This window comes from Gorilla gorilla, chromosome 7 (assembly GCF_029281585.2).
Source record: "Gorilla gorilla gorilla isolate KB3781 chromosome 7, NHGRI_mGorGor1-v2.1_pri, whole genome shotgun sequence".
In the NCBI taxonomy this organism is placed as follows: Eukaryota; Metazoa; Chordata; class Mammalia; order Primates; family Hominidae; genus Gorilla; species Gorilla gorilla.
In genome coordinates this window covers 50,727,434-50,748,956 of record NC_073231.2, presented here as the reverse complement: position 1 = coordinate 50,748,956, position 21,523 = coordinate 50,727,434, and the positions used below count along the sequence as shown (strand labels likewise).

At 41.0% G+C, this 21,523-nt stretch overlaps 1 protein-coding gene across 12 annotated transcripts in view; it reads left to right on the top strand.

The window, feature by feature from the left end:
* The window catches only part of SULF1 (sulfatase 1), a 194,069-nt gene extending 173,010 nt beyond the window's left edge, over positions 1–21,059 (top strand). For 4 of the 12 annotated variants that reach the window (XM_055349633.2, XM_055349632.2, XM_019032702.4 and 1 more), the window contains 2 exons: positions 1,009–1,042; positions 18,652–21,059. In XM_055349633.2, coding sequence (XP_055205608.2) covers positions 1,009–1,042; positions 18,652–18,682 — 65 coding nt within the window. In that variant the 3' untranslated portion in view covers positions 18,683–21,059. Of the gene's footprint in view, positions 1–1,008; positions 3,746–17,710; positions 17,826–18,651 lie in introns of those variants that run through there. The other 8 variants (XM_055349630.2, XM_055349628.2, XM_055349629.2 and 5 more) reach the window with 4 other exon arrangements.
* Positions 21,060–21,523: the final 464 nt, after the last annotated feature.

The window sequence follows — 21,523 nt, the reverse complement described above, 5'->3', positions numbered from 1 at the left end:
TAAATCCTCAGTTCTCAATCAACACCTCTAAATTAACACTTAGTGGAATCAGTTGTCAGTCAAGAGCAGACTGTACTTGCAAAATAGGTCTTTTGGTCACTGACCCCACTCAGCTCAAATCTTTTCAAATATCCTGCTTATCTGTTGACCTTTTCCTCAAATCTTACAAAAAAGAGAGAGAGAGGGAGGGAGGGAGGGAGAGAGAGAGGAAGGAAGAAAGAAAGGAAGGAAGGAAGGAAGGAAAGAAAGAAAGAAAGAAAGAAAGAAAAGAGAAAGAAAGAAAGAAAAGAGAAAGAAAGAAAGAAAAAGAAAGAAAGAAAGAGAAAGAAAGAAAGAAAAAAGGAAAAGAAAGAAAGAGAAAGAAAGAAAGAAAAAAGGAAAAGAAAGAAAGAGAGAGAGAGAGAGAGAAAGAGCCTGCAAAGACTTGGAATCTCAACCAACCATTAGAGGCACTAGAAATATTATACCCAGATATTTCTCCCCAAAAGAACATAGGACTTTTATTGGTGGTGACATAACAACTCTACTTAGTGAAATCTGATCGAGTCCCTTAATGGTGAAATGACACACTGGGTGGAGCCAGTTATGCTGTTTCACTTCAAGCCGTCCTCTCCACCTTCCAGACTATTCCTATGGGAGATGATTATTAGCCTGTTTTTTTCCAATGTTTTGTCTAAAAATAACCAAAATTTAACTTTTCCTGAGAATTACATGGACTTCTGGAAGTACTTTTCCCACTGCTTTTAAGTGGGCTCTCCTCCCTTTAACACCAACCCATTTTTTTCATATGAACTCTTATTTTTTTTTTAATCTTAAACCTTCTCATTCATAGCTTTCAATCTGCATTTTGAACCTAATAGGAAATCTCTGTTGGGCTTCAGCACTGTCTGTATTTAACACCATGTGTTTCTTTCGAGGATTTAGATGTTGTACATGAAAAACTATATAGTGAATGGTTTTATAAGTTCTAAAGCTAACAGAAATTACTCTTGTATTTTCCTTTATCAGGAAATAAAGACGGAGGAAGCTATGACCTACACAGGTATTCACACTTTTTTATTCTTCTCAGCAGCTTCTTCCCCAATAATTGCATGATCCAGTGGTTTCAACTAATTTCTGTTTCTTACCGTGTTGCACAGAGCAAAGCTGGGGGTGCATGCTTGTTCTAACAGCATTCTCCACTATGTTTTGTCATTGATCACAGAACTGTCATTTTGCTTTTAAATCAGCTCACTGTCCCATCAAGATGTTCCAGAGCATTTACTTACTCCCATGCTTGTTTGCTTGTTGGATGATGCTTCTAAGCATGGAATGATGTGAAGGAAAAAAAACAGAATGGCCTTTGGGAGCCCCGGGAAAGGGTGGGAGATTTATTTTCTTTGTGGTACTTACACATTGATTTGGTGGGGGAGCTTCATGAAAATGGGTTGGAGATTTTTATTAAATATAGCATCAAAGGCACAAAATGACTAATGAGAATTTTAAGAGCACTGTAAGGCCGAAGTTGAAGGAAACAAGGAATTTCCTTGTTGATGTTCATTCATTAACTTTGGTGGTGAAAAGCAGCAGCCGTAAGATTCTGAAAGCTCTGCAGAGAGGTGGTGAATAACGAGGAGGTGCTGGGAGTTGGCGACAGAGTACCGGGAGTCAAGACACTAGTAAAGGGCCACACACAGTGGCTCACACCTGTAATCCTAGCACTATGGGAGCCCAAGTGGGAGGATTGCTTGAGTCCAGGAGTTTGAGACTAGCTTGGGCAACAAAGTGAGATAAAAAAAATTTTTAACTAGCCGGGTGTGGTGATGCACACCTGTAGTCCCAGCTACTCAGCTACTCAAGAAGCTGAGGCAGGAGGATCGCTTGAGCCCAGGAGGTTGAGGCTGCAGTGAGCTATGATAGTGACACCGACCTCCAGCCTGAGGGACAGAGAGAGACCCTGTCTCTAAAAATAAATAAATAAAGACACTCAATAGTGTCAACACAGCACCAAGACAACACACAAACATTCCATAAACAACCCTCAGCCCTGTCATTTTATGCCCCTCCAACCCTCATCCATCCCTCACTGTGCTCTGGAGGGGGGACACACGCTCCTGATGGCCGTGTCACTTGGTCACCTGGCAATATTCGCCATTGCTAATTTTCTACTCTGAGCACAGACCTCAGGCAGGTCTGCCACCCGAAGCAGCTGGGCACTGTCCTTACCGCCTCTGCTGAGACAAAACTGAGGCACGGACGTTACCAGTACCCTAGTTAATGTATCCACTTGGGAGAAAAACATCCGTCAAAGAAATGTGAACTTAATTGGTGCCATCTATATTAATATCTTCTTTATCTATATTAATATCTTCTTCATCTGTATTAATATCTTTAAAATTAACATCCCAAAGAATGTTGCTGTTCCTGGTACCCTGTTCGGCCCCTCTAACCTCCAGAGCTATGGTCTCAGATGCTTCCTTTTAGAGAGTAGGTCATTAGTCCACCAAGAAGCCAAATGACAACAGGAAAGGTGATGGGAAGATGAAAACAAAGGAAGGTGGACTTTTGGATATATGTTATAGCCATGTATGTATGTCTTCTTTTTTCTATTTTCTCTTGTTCTTCATCTTAACTGTCCTCAATCTGCCCCACACCAACCCTGTGTCACTCCCAGCACACATAAGACAGAGCAGAAGACCCCATCCTTGAGCTGGTCTCCCCTGGGTATGGGCTGAGGTAACATCCCACACACCAGGACGATCTTGCCTGCCTCCCATTGGTCACATTAAGACATTTTCAAAGTGTAATATTATAAATGGACCTACCTCTAAATATTGACTTTACAGTTATTTTATGAGGCACTCAATTTATAGCTAAGGGATTTTCAGTCTAGTGTCATGAAAGAGATAAAAGGGTGTTCACAGATTATTTAAGACATAAGGCTGGTCAGGGATGAGTCAGAGAGTCATTCTCCATGAAGTCACCCCTGGCCAACTTTGAAAGGAAGAATGTTTAACTGCACTTTGGGTGTAAATGACAAGCATCTGGGACCCTCCCCTTCCCTGATCCCTGCCACCACCACTCAATCAGCCAGATAATCAATTGTTTCTGAGGTCACTTTCACATAATCTTGGCAACTTTAGTTGTTGAAAGCATGCATGCAGGGGCAACATGGTGTTACCTGTTGCTTTTTTTTTTTTTTTTCCTCCTAAGCTCCTTACCAGAGAGCAGATCTAAGGATACTGTGTAACTCAAAATAACCGGCATTTTCAGACTTTGCCATTTCATAGTCCATAGGGCAAGCCATCTTTCAGTGGATATCCACATGGCGGGCAGGAAATCTTGACATTGGTTTCTCAGAAAATATCTGCCTAGTCACACCTGGGAATTCACTAAACACCCAAATGCAGTGTTTGATGTGGCCTTACCTGCTCCTTGTATCTTATTGGATTGAATGAGAACAGATGCAAAACAAGTATGTACAGAAATGCCAGGAAAACTACTGTCTTCCAATGGGGTTCAACAGTTCAAAGCCCTCCATTGATGGAGCCACTTAGGAGGTTTCAGTGTCTTAATTCTTTTAGATTTTCATAGTTTTAGAAAACTAAAAAAAAAACCAAGTTTTTATCGTGAAATTTGATTACAAAAGACTTTGAGAGAAATGATAAGAACCAGATCTGAAGAATTTGAAATTTGAAAATTCAGCAGAGCATTTTTTTAAATGTATCTTGTACAAGATGAACTAAATAAATGTTTTTAAACTGCCTTCTTTTTGGTGGATTTCAAAAGTTAATCTTCAGACTTATTTAGAGCGTTTTCATAAAGCAAGTTTTTTTCTGTTGCTGCTCAATTTCTTTCTTTTCTTTTCTATCTTTTCTTTTCTCTTCCTTTTGCTATTCCCTGTGTGTGAAGCAGGAGGGGCAGCTGAAATGCTTTGCATACTCACCCTGGTCATTTTCCAGTTAGGACAAGCTCAAAGGGAGAGCACAGCTCAGAAGGTGGCACTCATGACTCAGGAAATAATTTGTGGCTCATTTGAAAGCAGCATCTTCTAAGTGTGTTGCAAAATAGAGAAAAATCAACAGGTTGTTGGGGTGTTTATTTTCCCCACTGCGTATGAAAGCTGATGCTGCTGCCCTTTGATGGCCAAGAGGAGCTCCTGGCAGCCGTGGCCATGTGTCCCGGGGCTGTGTGGGGCAGGCGGTCAGTTCTTGGCGGCCTTCCTCTGGCAGGGCTGCTTCCTGATCCTTTGCTTCAAGCCCTCTGGGCTGTTAGACCACACAGAGCTCCACCCTTAGCAGCCACGCTCTGACCACATTGCTTTCACTGATTTTGACTCATCTCCCCAATAGTGACAGTGTGTGCCAAAGGTGGCTGTGGGTGACACAGCCGTGTGTCAGTGCTGTACAGCACTGTGGTCATGGGGGTGGACGCTGGAGCTCCTGATTAGTTTGAGTTCAAATCCCAGCCTCGCTGGTGGGCATGCTTAGAACAGACCCTGGCAGGGGCCAAGCCCCAATAAGTGGTGGAGTCATTGGTAAAGGATAATGCTGAATGCAGGACATTTATATGGATGAAAGAGTCTGGGAAAGGGAATTTCAGTGATATGAATTCCAAAGCGTGTTAGTATATTTTATAAGAAACACAAAAAGGTATTCATCAGCACCACCAAACTCCATCATCAGTCACAGGCAACCAAGAATTGAGCACTCTCCCAGAACTTTGGGAGGCCGAGGCAGGCGGATCACGAGGTCAGGAGATCGAGACCATCCTGGCTAACACGGTGAAACCCCGTCTCTACTAAAAATACAAAAAGAAAAAGAAAAATTAGCCGGGCGTAGTGGCGGGAGGCTGAGGCAGAAGAATGGCGTGAACCCGGGAGGCGGAGCTTGCAGTGAGCCGAGATCATGCCGCTGGACTCCTGCCTGAGTGACACAGGGAGACGCCGTCTCAAAAAAAAAAAAAAAAGAATTGAGCACTCAAGTCCGTCTTCTGAACTGCCTGAACCTCTTGAGATGAGAAGAACAAAACAAACCTGCGCTGTCCTGCTGTAGGTTACCCTAATGGAGCTTCCCGGGTTCTCTCCCTGTCACGTCTCAGGGACTCCACCTTTTTTAAAGCTGTCTTATTAGCACTGTTGGACTTTTCTGTTTCAGATGCTCAAACAAGAGATGGAGCAGGGGCAGGGTTTGGGGTTAAATGGGCTGGAGGTGAGATTGGCCCCCTAAGGTGTTGAGGACACTTAGGGTGAAAGTCGTTAGGGTGTATGTAGGTCAGAGCCAGGGCCGCTGCGTGCACAGAGGTGTGTCATGGAGCGGCCAGTAGGCACCAAAATCCAGCCAAAGCTCGGCCATGAGAGCTGGATAGTGGCAGGGGTGACAACAGTGGCCACCCTGGTAAGGTTAAGGTCAGACTTGGGTTAGTCTAAGTTGTCAGAGGGTGTTCATCATTTTTCTTACCTTTCCAATAGTGACCCTATTCCAAAGGCCTTGTTTCTTGTGCCAGAGAAGAAACTAAAGTATAGCACGTGCAGAACTCCTTAAGATCCTCCCCAGACTGCGGAATGAAATGTATCTTTAATCAGTTTCAATATATAGGGGGAAAATGTGCCCTCATTCATCCGTGCAACAAATAAAGACAGAAAGAATCGAAACGACCACCTCTGTGCCAAACGCCGCCTTCACAGGGAGTGCAGTCTGGTGTTAGAATGCACGATGCAAAGTGCTTTGACCAGAAATATATGGTGTCATAAGAGCCAGGAGAGGGCCCCAACCCAACCCTGAGAAATCAAAGGAAGCTTTCCAAGGAGTTGGCATTTATGCCGCATCCTGAAGGCAACAGTGCAGTGATCCAGACACAGGATGGAAAGGAAGTCAGTCCAACCAGAAGGCAAGACTCGTGTGGGGACTTATGCTTATGATCAGTTCCGTGACAGTGCAAGGGAAGGAGAAGAGAAGGATGAGCTGAAAAGGCAACCAGGGCCTATTTTATGGAGTGTGGTATATGGAGAATGATGATATGATATATCTTCCAAACAGGGATGTTTTGACCATGAGGGAGGAGTACTAAAAATAGTTAATTATTTATATTAATTATTATTTATATTAATTCTATATAAATATTGTTATGTATTTGTTTACCAATGAACTAGTCAGTAGATCTATAAAACAGTTGTATTTAAAACTATTTTCTAAGCTAAAATATCAAAAATTCTGGACAAATGCCAAAATGAACAGGGTACCAGTACAGCAGATACAAACTGGGACCATCCCAGGCAAACGAAAAATGTGGTCACCCTAGTTACATGCTACATCAAAGGATGTAATCCCTGTCCTAAAAGCAATAGGCAGACATTCAAGAGCATTAAACTGGGAGAAATAATATGAGAGGATTTGGGCTGATCAGATTAGGTGGCATAAATAGTTATGAGAATAGTTTTGTGAGTCGCATTGGTTTGTGGGTCAGTTCTGGCTCCATCACTTCCCAATTTGAGGACCAGTTGCTAACAGTATTACAACACTTACTATGGTCCAGCGCTCTTCTGAATGCTTTCGTATATTAATGTATTTAACCCTCTCCATAACTTTGTGAGGTCAGTACTATTATTATCGTCATTTTTTTTTTTTTTTAAGACGGAGTCTCACACTGTCGCCTGGGCTGGAGGGCCGTGGCACCAACTTGGCTCACTGCAACCTCCATCTCCCAGGTTCAAGCAATTTTCCTTGCCTCAGCCTCCCAGGTAGCTGGGATTACAGGTGCCTGCCACCACACCCAGTTTATTATCCCCATTTTACAGATGAGGAAATTAAGCCACAGAGTGACTAAATAACTTTCCCAAGATTACACAGCTGATAAATGGTGAAATTCAAACCCAGCGAGTCTGGTTCTAGCTGTGCTGTTCATCTCTACACTATACTGATTCTCTTGGACAATTTAACTTCTTTTATTATGGCTGAATTTTCTCATCTTTAAAAAGGTGGTAATACATATGCATAATAATACACAAGGATTTCATGAGATATTACCTGAAAAGTAAGCCCTGAATTCATATTATTGTATGACTGATGTTTGATAAATTTGAATAGTGAGAGACAAATTGTATCAAAGAGCCCTGGAATTTTTTTTTTTTTTTTTTTTTTTTTTTTTGAGGTGGAGTCTTGCTCTGTCACCCAGGCTGGAGTGCAGTGACACAATCTTGGCTCACTGCAACCTCCACCTCCCGGGTTCAAGCAATTCCCCTGCCTCAGCCTCCCTAGTAGCTGGGACTACAGGCACAGACCTCCATGCCTGGCTAATTTTTGTATTTTTAGTAGAGATGGGGTTTCACCATGTTCGTCAGGCTGGTCTCGAACTCCTGCTCAAGTGATCCTCCCACCTCAGCCTCCCAAAGTGCTGAGATTACAGGTATGAGCCACCGTGCCTGGCTGAGCCCTGGAATTTTGAAGGACATTTATCTTCACATTAATGGATGACAAAATTGCAGTTTTTAATGTCAATGCTATATTAATAAAGAGGAAAAGTTATGTGCATTTACCAATAAGTAGATATAATCAGCCATTAACCACACACAAGTTAGTCATCTATAAATGACATACATATTTATTTCTATTTTTAGACTATCTTTAGGGTTGAACATTAATTGGCTTTCATTTGTAAAATAAATAGCTATTCTTACAATTCATCCATAAAATTGTGTAGGTTAGAAATTTATGGTCTTCTGGTTGCTCTGCCTGTGGAGTAGCCATTTTTTATTCCTTTGCTTTCTTAATAAACTTCCTTTCACCTTACAAAAAAAATAAAAATGGCTAGGCACAGTGGCTCACACCTGTAATCGCAGCACTTTGGGAGGCCAAGGTGGGCAGATCACCTCGTTCGAGACCAGCCTGACCAACATGGAGAAACCCCGTCTCTACTAAAAATACAAAATTACCCGGACGTGGTGGTGCATGCCTGTAATCCCAGCTACTCGGGAGGCTGAGACAGGAGAATGGCTTGAACCCAGGAGGCGGAGGTTGCAATGAGCCAAGATCGCGCCATTGCACTCCAGCCTGGGCAACAAGAGTGATACTCTGTCTCAAAAAAGAAAGAAATTTATGATATTTTTACTATGGCCAATTCTGATTTTGGCGTCCTGCTAGTATCAAAAAGCCAATTTACAATTTGCTTTTGGATACTAGCAGGACGCCAAAATCAGAACCTCTGAAATTTCAAAGCCTAAATCAAATTCCATTTCAAGCTAAAACATATTATGTTTCAAGTAGCACGAAAATCACCAAAGATGAATACCAGTTTGGTCCAAATATTGGAAACCCTGTGCCTTCAGAAAAAAAAAAAACAAAGAGCTCAGCAAAACATGGAAGGGCTTAGGAGAAAGGAGCAGATGTATTAACGCAGATAGTCTGTTCGGGCTCTTCCCATTGTGAAGTTTAAATTAGTACCATTAGAAATGAGACTTGGAAGAGAATAGCTGTATTAATTAAAATATCCTGCCAGATAGCAACAAGCAACAAACTACATATAATGCTTTATGATTTTCTGATCGACCCATTGCTTGCTTCTTGAGACTGTAGACACCTGGCCTGGTGAAATTCAATTTGCTACTGAGCACAGGTACCCAGAATCAGGTATAGATGATGCCATAATGGAGGGGTTCACACAACCCAGGGGAACGGCCAGAGAGGCTCTGTGAAGGGGATGAGAGCTCCTCTTGAAGGCTGAGAGCTGACTGGGCTAATGAGGCAGGGAAGTACATTCTAGAAATAAATACAAACACTGAGGAAGGAGAGAGCCTGGTACTTTCAGGACATTGCACTTGTTCCTGTGGCTGGTACAGAGGTGATGTGCCAAAGGGGAAGAGAAGAGGCCAGAGAAGCTGCAGAAGTCAGCCTGTGTCTGCAGAAACAATCCCTTCTGCTTCTTATGACACCATCAGCACCTGTTAATTATAACACTGCTCCAGGTAGAGTTAAAATTCCATGCATGCATGATCTCTTAAATTACCCGTCTGTGGAATATAGCATGATGTAATTATGTGGTTAAGTTTTTAAAAGTAAGTAAGTGTCATCCAGAAAGAAATGTGACTTGGCTTGCGACCTGGGTATGTTCTTGAATTTGTCTTAGTGGATTCACGGCTTTTCTGTTTCCGGGATTGGGGAATAATTATCTGTAACGTGAAATCATCTACATTTATTCTGAAAATTCACCTGTCAGAACAAGCCTATCTATACCTTTTCTCTCTGAATAAACAGCTTCCAAATGACCCAAGAAAAAGGTTTCCTTTTTTGAGCTGAAGACAGGCAGAAACCAGGAGACACATGGAAAATTTAAGTTCTAATGTCGAATAAATTTAACTTTCTATTTTGATATAACTTTACATTTATAGAAAGGTCGCAAGAATAATTTCAAGAACTGTTACCCCATTTGCTTTATTGTTTTTTCTTGTTCTTTCACTCACTTTCTCCACATACCTTTTTTTCTGAATCATTTGCAAGTAATTTGCAAACATCATTCCCCTTTATATATAAATGCTTTAGGAGGTATTTCCTAAGAACAAAAATATTCTCTTGCATAACTGTTATGCATTTATCAAAATCAAGCAATTTAACATTGTTACAAAGCAATTGTCAAATCTACATTTCATGTTCAAATGTTAACAATTGTCCCAATAATGCCATATTCATCATTTTTTGCTTTTCTGGCCTGGGATCCAATCCAGAATCACACATTGCAGGAAACTCACCTCTTTTTAGAGTATTCTTTTATCTGGAACAGTTCCTCAACTTCTCATTATCAGTCATGATATTTTAAAGAGCACATGCCAGTTATTTTGTAAAATGTCCCTCTGTTGGGGTTTGTCTGATGTTTCATCAGGATTGAATTGAAGCTGTGGATTTTTGTCAGGAATACCACATATTGTGCTCTCGGGATATCTTATCAGGAGCTGCATAACATCTTGGTGGTATTACCTTTGATTACTTGGCAAACGTGGAGTTTGCTAGGTGAAGCCACTATAATTTTTTTCTTTTTTAATTAATAAGTAATTCATCTACTAGCTTTTAAGGCATTCATGATTCATTTCTGCCTGAATCATTTGTTGTTACCATGATGGCTGCAAATGATGATTTCTCCCACTCTGTAATTCCTCCTGCTTGCTTTTTTTTTTTTTTTTTTTTTTTTTCGTCTGAGACACGGTCTTGCTCTGTCACCCAGGCTGGAGTACAGTGTTGCAATCTTGGCTTACTGCAGGCTTGACCCCCCAGGCTCAAGGGATCCTGCCACCTCAGCCTCCCAAGTAGCTGGGATTACAGGTGCATGCCACCACACTCAGCTAATTTTTAAAAATTTATTTTGTAGAGACAAGGTCTCACTATATTGCCCAGGCTAGTCTCAAACTCCTGGGCTCAAGCGATTCTCCCATCTCTCAACCTCCCGAATTGCTGGGATTACAGTCATGAGCCACCGTGCCTGGCTCCTCCTGCATTTCTTAGGTAGTATTGTACTGTAAAGAAGAGATTTCCTGGCCAGATATGGAGGCTCACACCTGTAATCCCAGCACTTTGGAAGGCTGAGGTGGGAGGAATACGTGCTTGAGCTCAGAAGTTCAAGACCGGCCTGAGCAGCATAGCAAGACCTTATCTCTACTAAAAATACAACATTCAAAAAATTAGCTGGGCTTAGTCCCAGCACCTGTTGTCCCAGTTACTCAGAGGCAGAGCTTGCAGTGAGCTGAGATAGCACCACTACATTCCAACCTGGATGACAGAGCCAGACCCTGTTTCAAAAATATGAAAGAAGAGATTTTCCTCCTCTCCTGTGTATTTATTTCTATCAGTATGGACTTAGATTCTCAGTTTATTCCATGGATATTCTCTTGCTATCATTATTTATTTTGATGATTAAAGTGTCTTAGATTGGCCACTGGTGTCCCTGCACCTGGATTCCGTGTACTTTTGAAGCATCCTCATCATTTTTTGACCACCTCGTTGCTTTCTGGCCTAAAAGCATGTTCCAGGTTCATATGGCATTTTTGCCACTCCACATTTGGAAACAGCCATTTCTCCAAAGGGCCCCAGTTCCTTTTAAAGGGGAATGGCATTTGAACACCAAGATCTGGGTCTGAGGTGTATAAAATTGCTGCTGAGGTGTCTTGGCATATAGATCCTTTTGATGGATAGAGCTAAGAGACACACTGGCATCTATCAACATCCATTCTTTTTTTTCTTTTTTTTTTTTTTTTTTTTTTTGAGACAGAGTTTTGCTCTGTCTCCCAAGCTGGAGTGCAGTGGCATGATCTTGGCTCACTGTAACCTCCACCTTCTGGGTTCAAGCGATTCTTCTGCCTCCCCTCCCGAGTAGCTGGGATTACAGGCACCTGCCACCATACCCAGCTAATTTTTGTATTTTTAGTAGAGACAGGGTTTCACCATGTTGGCCAGGCTGGTCTTGAACTCCTGACCTCAGGTGATCCGCCCACCTCGGCCTTCCAGAGTGCTAGGATTACAGGCATGAGCCACCGCGCCCAGCCTCGACATTTATTGTTGTACCTACAGATATGTAGAGATATGTCTAATTGAGTGACCTAGTGCTTCCAATATAATGTTACCCTGCTCCTGATTTCAATTAAAATGCTTTTAGAGTTTCTCTATTAAATAAGAGGCAAGCTTTAGGACTGAGTTATATATACTTTTATCATGTTAAGGAAATAGCCATCAGTTCTTTTTTTTTAGTGCTTTTATCTTTAATGAACGTTGAATTTGTCAAAAAGCTTTTTTTAGCATCTATGAAGATGCTCAGATAATTATTCTCTTTAGGTCTATTAAATTATTATTGTGTATTATATTAATAGATTTGGTAAGAATGAATCCTTTCATTCCTGAAATAAATTCCACTGGGTTATTGTGTGTTGCTTTCGTAATACTGAATTCTGTTCACTAATATTTTATTTAAGATTTTTGTATCATATTTTTAAATGATACCAATCTGTGATTTCATTTTTGTTTTTACTAGCATTATGTCTTAGATATTATATTAGTTTCTTATTACTGCTGTAATAAATTACCACTGTGCCTTTAAAACAACACAAATTTATTCTCTCGTGTTTCTAGGGGTCAGAAATTCGAAATGAATCTTACTGGGCTGAAATCTTCTGGGGGCTCGAGGCAAGAATGTCCTTGCTTTTTCCAGTTTCTAGAGGCTGCCTGCATTCCTCATTCATGGTCTCTTCTGCCATCTTCAAATACAAAAATGTAGCCAATCTTCAAATCAGTCTCTCCCCCAACCCACACCTTCCTCTGTTTTCTGGGGTCACATCTCCTTCTCTACCCCTCCTACCTACCACCTCCCTTTCCCTTTATAAGGACTCTTGAGATCCCACTGGCCCCACCTGGATGCTCCAGGATACTCCCCTGCCCCAATCTCAGGATCCATGACTTAGTCACATTCGCAGAGTCCCTTTGGCCAGGTAAAGGAACTTGTCAATAGTTTCCAGGAATTTGGATGTGGACATCTTTGCCGGGTGGAGTCCACTATTCTGCCTATCACAGCTATCAATGTTATCCTTGCTTCGTAAAAAGAGTTTGGAAGTTTTCTTGAGTTATCTGCTCTAGAACAGTCTATTAGGATTCTCTTTTCATTGAAGATTTGGTAAACTTCTCCTGTGAAAGTCTACAGACCTGATGCATCTTTGCACAGTGGTTCTTTGGGCTTGCTTTTTCTTCTATGGAAACTGTTCTATTTAAGCTTTCTATCTATATTGGGTTGTTAAATCAAGTTTAGCCTAAATCTGCCTCCTCACATATTTTAAGTTCAGCCTAAAGGTTTCTCTGTATATCGTGAACTATAACCTAAATAGAGTTGTATACAGACTGTAGCCTACTCTTGTGCCCATCACTGAGTTTTGGCCCTTCAAAGGTGGCCAACTGCTCAAACTCTGTTCAAATAAGGCAAACACTGAGCTGTAACCAATCTGGCTGCTTCTGTACTTCACTTTTGTTTTCTGTCCGTCGCTTTTCTTTTTCTGTCCATACATCTTCTTCCACCACGCAGCTGCGTTGGAGTCTCTCAGTCTACTCTGGCTTGGCAGGCTGCCAGATTTGCAAATCGTTCTTTGCTCAATTAAACTCTGTTAAACTTAATTCAGCTGAGGTTTTTCTTTTAACAGCATCAATTTCGGCAAACTATTTTCCTGAGCAACTATGTTTCATCCAGGTTTTCAAATTTGTTCTCACTGAGGTCTGCAAAGTAGTCTCTTGTTTTTTGTTTTTTTTTTTAAGATGGGGTTTCCGTCTGTCACCCAGGCTGGAGTATAGTAGCAATCATGGCTCACTGCACCCTCAGCCTCCTGGGTTCCAGTGATCCTCCCACCTCAGCCTTCTGAGTAGCTGGGATTACAGGCGTGCGCCACCACACTCAGCTAATTTTTAAATTTTTATTAGAGGTGAGTTCTTGCTATGGTGCCCAGGCTGCTGTTAAACTCCTGGGCTCATGCAATCCTCCCATCTCAGCCTTCCAGAGTGCTGGGATTACAGGCATGAGCCACATCTCTTGTGTTTTTAATTTTGTATATTTCAACGATTTTTAAAATATTTACCAGTTTATTATAAAGGATATTATAAGAAATGCAAATAAATAGCCAGACAAAGAGGTACATAGGCTAAGGTCCAGATGGGTCCCAAACGCAGAAGCTTCTGTCCTTGAGTTCGAAGTGTGCTACCTTCACGGCATGTAGTTGCATTCACCAGCTGGAAATTTCTCTGAACCCTGTTATCGTTCAAGGTTTTTAATGAGGTTCCATTACATAAGCATGATTGATTGCATCATTGGCCATTGGTAGTTAACTCAATCTCCAGGCCCCTGTCCGCTCCACAGAGGTCTGAGAGTCCCAACTCTCTAATCATGTGGAGGTCTTTCTGATGATCAGCCCAGCTCCCAACCTAGAGCTGTCTAGGGTACCCTAGCCATCTCCTCAGCATATAAAAGACACTCTTATCTCCCTGGAGATTGCAAGGGCATTAGGATCTCTGTGAACTGGGGGTAGACCAAATACATTTTTCTTATTATGCCCTAGTCCCCTGGCCATGAACCCCTTAGTGAGAAGATTATAAAAGTCAAAAGATATTGGCACATTCCTAGAATTGCATTCAGCCAACAATAATTAGTCCAGTCCATCATTCTGTCATATGAAAATACCTGTTAGGGCAAGGCCACTCAGGTTTGCCAGCTTCTGTTGGATCTTGCCAGGAGTGGCTTAGCAATATATGACCTCACCCTTTTAGGAGTCTGGTATAATGTAGCTAAGAGACAATGTCATCTCCTGTTCTGAGCCTTTTTCAAGCTGTTAATGTAATATTGGATTTCTCTCATGACTCATGACATAACCCACTTATTCATTCCTTCAGCCTCAGTTACTATTCCTCCATCTCTCCATTTATGACCAAAGTTTTCCACCTTTGGAAGAGACATTAGATTCAGCCATTGTGCTGCTCTAGGCTTCAGGCAGCAATACTAGTCTAGTATTATCACTAGACTACCAATAATAGGCTAGCAAGTACCTCTTGCTCAGTCTGCTCCCATTCAAATAGAGTAAGTTTATATAGGTGCAGAACTAATGAACTGTTTTTAACCACCAGGCAATATACCTGCATTCACTGTTAACCCCAGTTTTGCCAGATGGGGTGAAGGCACAACCTGCCCTATCAGGCCCTTAGGAATTCTGACATCGTTTTAAAGTATAATTAGGGTTTTTTGCTTAGGAAACATCCCTGCTTCCAACACCAGCAGTTGCATCTCTGCATCACGTATAAAAAAGAAAGTTGAAGTGCTGTGCAGAAGACTTGCATCATCACACCAGCATCCTCTCCTGCCCCCTCTCCTTTTATCCTCCTGCAAAGCAGAGAAATCTGTCCAGTGGGGGACACTCAGCCTCCTTACGTTGAGTGTGAAGGTATGTAAGCCAGCCTTCAATGCTTTTGTCTCCCCACATTTTAGACAGCAAATGTTTTAACTGCCCATTCCTTCCTGTTCTTATGGAACTGTTACTCTAAGGATAATGTGCACCATTATACGTCCATTTGATGTGAGCTATCTTTGCTCACTTTTGGACATTATGGGCTATAAAATGTGTCCTTTCATCTGAAGAAATGTAACTTGGTGGTCCAAATTAGTACAGTATTTTCTGTTCCTATCCTGTAATAATATTTTAAGCATTTGCATTGCATTTAAGTAGATGCAATGCTTAAAATAGGTCTACAAAGCCCAGCCTGGGGTAAGTGTCTATTTCTGTTAAGACCCTGATCTATCCCATCGGGGCTACTGGCATTGGTTGCTCCCATGTAATCCACTTACCAGCTATGCATGGGGTGCCTACCCCAGGGGAATCTGCCCCATAGCCATCTGCAGTCTCTGACTCTCTTTTTGGCATTACATGTCTGACAGTGCAAGAGGAATAGGTCCAGACTTAGCCCATCTCTGCATGGCTGCAGCACCACCCCCCATACCCACTCATTTTATGAGCCCCAGTGGCTACCACAAGGGAGCACACCAAAAGGTCCACTTGATGGTGCCCGTAATACTCCAATACATATTCTTATTTACTCTTGCTCCCTTGTACTGATAACACCTATTGTGTTTCTATATATTTCTCATTGCATCTTCTATAATTTCTTCTTTATCAAGATAGTTGCTCTTTTGGTAATTGTCTTTGTACTTACACATTTTTAATGCCCTTAATCCCTGTTTTGTGTTTTTTCTTTTTTGGTATTTTTAATAGAGACAGGGTTTCACCATGCTGGTCAGGCTGGTCTTAAACTCCTGACCTCAAGTGATCCACCCGCCTCATCCTCCCCAAACTCCTGGGATTAGAAGCATGAGGCACCATGCCCGCTCTAAATCCCTGTTATCTCATTTAACCTTTCATTATCTCATTAGACAGTTTTTAATGGCTTCTCTCACTCCCAATTATTACCTGAATCATACTGAATGAGATTGTTCTCTTTGGTCTGTGCTCCCTCTCACATTTTTAGTTGCATTATTTCTAGCATGTCCTATAAAATGCATATATTATTTTTTCACACTTCTTCTACCTTTATTTTTATCCTAGATCTGATAAATCTATTAAATGTGCACCCTCTATATTTTTGCTTCCATTTCCCCAGTGATTTCTTGGACAAACGAGTCACAGCCTCTGGAAGATTGCTGAAGAAGAGCTGATGTGCACAGTATCCCCTGCATTCTCGTGTGTTTCAAACTGTTCCTTTATAGCCTTGATACTTGAAGGAGATCTGGACTGGATATGAGATGCTAGGTTCATATTTGAATTTCTGATTTCAGATGGCTTTTCCATCCTCAGATGCTTGATTGAGAACATTTAATTCACACAGCACTGGTGTGTTGTGGTTTTCTGCACTTTATAGTTTATTTCGCCAGGAGCATTTTCTTAAGATGGTTTTTTAAATTCTTGTTTTCCACTTTATTTTTGTTGTTGTTGTTTATTTTATTTTTTTAAGTTCTGGGATGCATGTGCAGGATGTGCCGGTTTGTTACATAGGTAAATGTGTACTATGGTGGTTTGCTGCACCTATCAACCCATCACCTAGGTATTAAGCCCAGCATGTATTAGCTGTTTTCCCTGATGCTCTCTTTCTCCCAACAACCCCACAACAAGCCCGAGTGTTAGATAGTTCCCCTTCCTGTGTCCATGTGTTCTCAATGTTCGGCTCCCACTTGTAAGTGAGAACACCCAGTGTTTGGTTTTCTGTTCTTGTGTTAGTCTGCTGAAGATAATGGCTTCCAGCTTCATCCATGTCCTTGAAAAGGAAATGATCTCATTCCTTTTTATGGCTGCATAGTATTCCACGGTATATATGTACCACATTTTCTTTATCCAGTCTATCAGTGATGGGCATTTGGGTCGATTCCATGTCTTTGCTATTGTGAATAGTGCTGCAGTGAACATACGCGTGCATATGTCTTTATAATAGAATGATTTATATTCCTTTGAGTACATATCCAGTAATGGGATTGCTGGGTCAAATGGCATTTCTGGTTCTAAATCTTTGAGGAATCACCACACTGTCTTCCACAGTGGTTGAACTAATTTATACTCCCACCAACAGTGTGAAAGCGTTCCTACTTCTCTGCAACCTTGCCAGCATCTGTTGTTTCTTGACATTTTAATAATCACCATTCTGACTGGCATGAGATGGTATCTCATTGTTCTACTTTCTTTTATGGTAATTTGATATAGATTTAGGTTCTTTTATTTCATGGATTTATACTATTTACAAGCCTCCTAGTTTAAGAGAATTCTTTTCTGTGAGTGTAACTAAGTATACTTCCTCTTTACCTTTTTATTTTATTATTATTTGGGAGTGAAAGTGAGAGAGGTTGTGTGTCTTCCAACTTTTCGTATCTCTTTTTTCTTGCAGGATCTGAAATTTCCCATCTTTTGCTTCCTCCTTGTTTTAACACCCAGTTTCCAATGGCTGTTTCTCCCTTCTCTCTTCCTTTGTGTCCTTTTCTGCCCTAAGCAATGCCTCCCAGACTGCTGCCTTCAATCGTGCACAGGCACAAGGCTGGGACTTAGAGGTCCCATCCTCATTGTCAGTGCTGTGGCTCACCAGGAATCTTTACAGTATTTTATGCAAAAGATTGACGTTCTTTCCACCAACAGCCTCCAATCAATCTTTGACTCCACTGACACTTCCCTCTTCTCTCTTCCATACTGTTTTCCCAGAGCTTGTGGCCACAGTGTGACATTCAGCTCTGCTGGGATTTGGTGTCAACTTTTTTTATCTACACGTGATCTGAAGATTGTAGGATTCTCTATCTTCTAGCTACACTGAGGTTGTGGGTTTGGTATAGTTTTGCTTATTCTTCTTGCTGGTCTGTATGGCTTTATGGGTGGTCATTGCACTCATCTAGGCCACCTCTTTCCAAATGGTACTTAGGCACAACTAGAGAACAAGTGTTATTTTCTGCAGGGCTACAGTCATCCTGGAGATGTAGAAAGATCTGAGAGAGAGAAAGCTGGTGCCTTCTTTGCATATGAGAAAGTCATTCAATTATCTAAGGCACACATTTATCTAGGACATAGAACTTTCAGGCAAAAACAACAATCAAAGAAATAAATCCAGGCATTTGATTTGAAGAGCTTAATTGCATTCAGATTTGCTTTTATACTGAGTGTTAGGGAATATAAAATAAAAATATCATACTAAGCATTGCCTATTACATTCAAATACTTTCAAATTTGTCATTCACCCAGCAACCTTATAAGTAGTAATGATTTTATCATACAACTATTTCTACACTTGACAGATGAGGGAGCAAGACTCAGAGGGACTCACTCACGTGCTCTTCTGGTTACAAAGTTGATTTGAGTGGGGCCAGGAGTGAAACCCAAATCCCCTGGCTGAAAGGACCGTGCCATTTTCAGCACTAACCATGCTTAGTCATAGATGTTTTCACGAATGTGATCTTTTTTTTCCCCAATATTCTGTTGTTTAATCACCTGTAACCTAAGGCCACTCTGTGACAACAAATGACTAGGGGAAAATGCTTTTGCGTGTCATACTTCTCATTGATTAACTCTGTAAAAACAATGTAAGTTGCTTGTCCAGGTAAGTAGAAAGCCTTTTCTCCACTAATGATTCACCTTCTTCTCTCTTTTCACAGAGGACAGTTATGGGATGGATGGGAAGGTTAATCAGCCCCGTCTCACTGCAGACATCAACTGGCAAGGCCTAGAGGAGCTACACAGTGTGAATGAAAACATCTATGAGTACAGACAAAACTACAGACTTAGTCTGGTGGACTGGACTAATTACTTGAAGGATGTAGATAGAGTATTTGCACTGCTGAAGAGTCACTATGAGCAAAATAAAACAAATAAGACTCAAACTGCTCAAAGTGACGGGTTCCTGGTTGTCTCTGCTGAGAGCGCTGTGTCAATGGAGATGGCCTCTGCTGACTCAGATGAAGACCTAAGGCATAAGGTTGGGAAAACACCTCATTTGACCTTGCCAGCCGACCTTCGAACCCTGCATTTGAACCGACCAACATTAAGTCCAGAGAGTAAACTTGAATGGAATAATGACATTCCAGAAGTTAATCATTTGAATTCTGAACACTGGAGAAAAACTGAAAAATGGACGGGGCATGAAGGGACCAATCATCTGGAAACCGATTTCAGTGGCGATGGTGTGACAGAGCTAGAGCTCAGGCCCAGCCCCAGGCTGCAGCCCATTCGCAGGCACCCGAAAGAAATTCCCCAGTATGGTGGTCCTGGAAAGGACATTTTTGAAGATCAACTATATCTTCCTGTGCATTCCGATGGAATTTCAGTTCATCAGATGTTCACCATGGCCACCGCAGAAGACCGAAGTAATTCCAGCATAGCGGGGAAGATGTTGACCAAGGTGGAGAAGAATCACGAAAAGGAGAAGTCACAGCACCTAGAAGGCAGCGCCTCCTCTTCACTCTCCTCTGATTAGATGAAATTGTTACCTTACCCTAAACACAGTATTTCTTTTTAACTTTTTTATTTGTAAACTAATAAAGGTAATCACAGCCACCAACATTCCAAGCTACCCTGGGTACCTTTGTGCAGTAGAAGCTAGTGAGCATGTGAGCAAGCGGTGTGCACACGGAGACTCATCGTTATAATTTACTATCTGCCAAGAGTAGAAAGAAAGGCTGGGGATATTTGGGTTGGCTTGGTTTTGATTTTTTGCTTGTTTGTTTGTTTTGTACTAAAACAGTATTATCTTTTGAATATCGTAGGGACATAAGTATATACATGTTATCCAATCAAGATGGCTAGAATGGTGCCTTTCTGAGTGTCTAAAACTTGACACCCCTGGTAAATCTTTCAACACACTTCCACTGCCTGCGTAATGAAGTTTTGATTCATTTTTAACCACTGGAATTTTTCAATGCCGTCATTTTCAGTTAGATGATTTTGCACTTTGAGATTAAAATGCCATGTCTATTTGATTAGTCTTATTTTTTTTTATTTTTACAGGCTTATCAGTCTCACTGTTGGCTGTCATTGTGACAAAGTCAAATAAACCCCCAAGGATGACACACAGTATGGATCACATATTGTTTGACATTAAGCTTTTGCCAGAAAATGTTGCATGTGTTTTACCTCGACTTGCTAAAATCGATTAGCAGAAAGGCATGGCTAATAATGTTGGTGGTGAAAATAAATAAATAAGTAAACAAAATGAAGATTGCCTGCTCTCTCTGTGCCTAGCCTCAAAGCGTTCATCATACATCATACCTTTAAGATTGCTATATTTTGGGTTATTTTCTTGACAGGAGAAAAAGATCTAAAGATCTATTTTCATCTTTATTTGGTTTTCTTGGCACGGCTAAGAAGCTTAAATGTTGACAAAATATGACTAGTTTTGAATTTACACCAAGAACTTCTCAATAAAAGAAAATCATGAATGTTCCACAATTTCAACATACCACAAGAGAAGTTAATTTCTTAACATTGTGTTCTGTGATTATTTGTAAGACCTTCACCAAGTTCTGATATCTTTTAAAGACATAGTTCAAAATTGCTTTTGAAAATCTGTATTCTTGAAAATATTCTTGTTGTGTATTAGGTTTTTAAATACCAGCTAAAGGATTACCTCACTGAGTCATCAGTACCCTTTTATTCAGCTTCCCAAGATGATGTGTTTTTGCTTACCCTAAGAGAGGTTTTCTTCTTATTTTTAGATAATTCAAGTGCTTAGATAAATTATGTTTTCTTTAAGTGTTTATGGTAAACTCTTTTAAAGAAAATTTAATATGTTATAGCTGAATCTTTTTGGTAACTTTAAATCTTTATCATAGACTCTGTACATATGTTCAAATTAGCTGCTTACCTGATGTGTGTATCATCGGTGGGATGACAGAACAAACATATTTATGATCATGAATGATGTGCTTTGTAAAAAGATTTCAAGTTATTAGGAAGCATACTCTGTTTTTTAATCATGTATAATATTCCATGATACTTTTATAGAACAATTCTGGCTTCAGGAAAGTCTAGAAGCAATATTTCTTCAAATAAAAGGTGTTTAAACTTTTTTCTGTTTCAGAGAAATGAACTTAACCAAGTTTTTGTGGTATACCCATTTCTTGCAAGTAAAATTGAGTCCTGATCTCTATTTACATGATTGAATACTAACCAAACTTATAAAATGGAGCTGAAGTCAGTGTGTTATAGAACATTCTCAGATTAACGACTTTACCACGGATTTACCTCATTGCTGTCTTGAGGGAGGCAGCAGAGGCAGCGCCGAGGTAGCTTTCCTGGCAGGCAACCTAGATGGTCACAAAGGGCCAGCACTTGGTTTAATGCTCTGATGTCACCGCCTTGAAATCCTTAATAATTTTTTTTTTTTTTTTTTTTTTGAGATGGAGTCTCGCTCTGTCGCCCAGGCTGGAGTGCAGTGGAGCGATCTCGGCTCACTGCAAGCTCCACCTCCTGGGTTCACGCCATTCTCCTGCCTCAGCCTCCCGAGTAGCTGGGACTACAGGCACCCGCCAC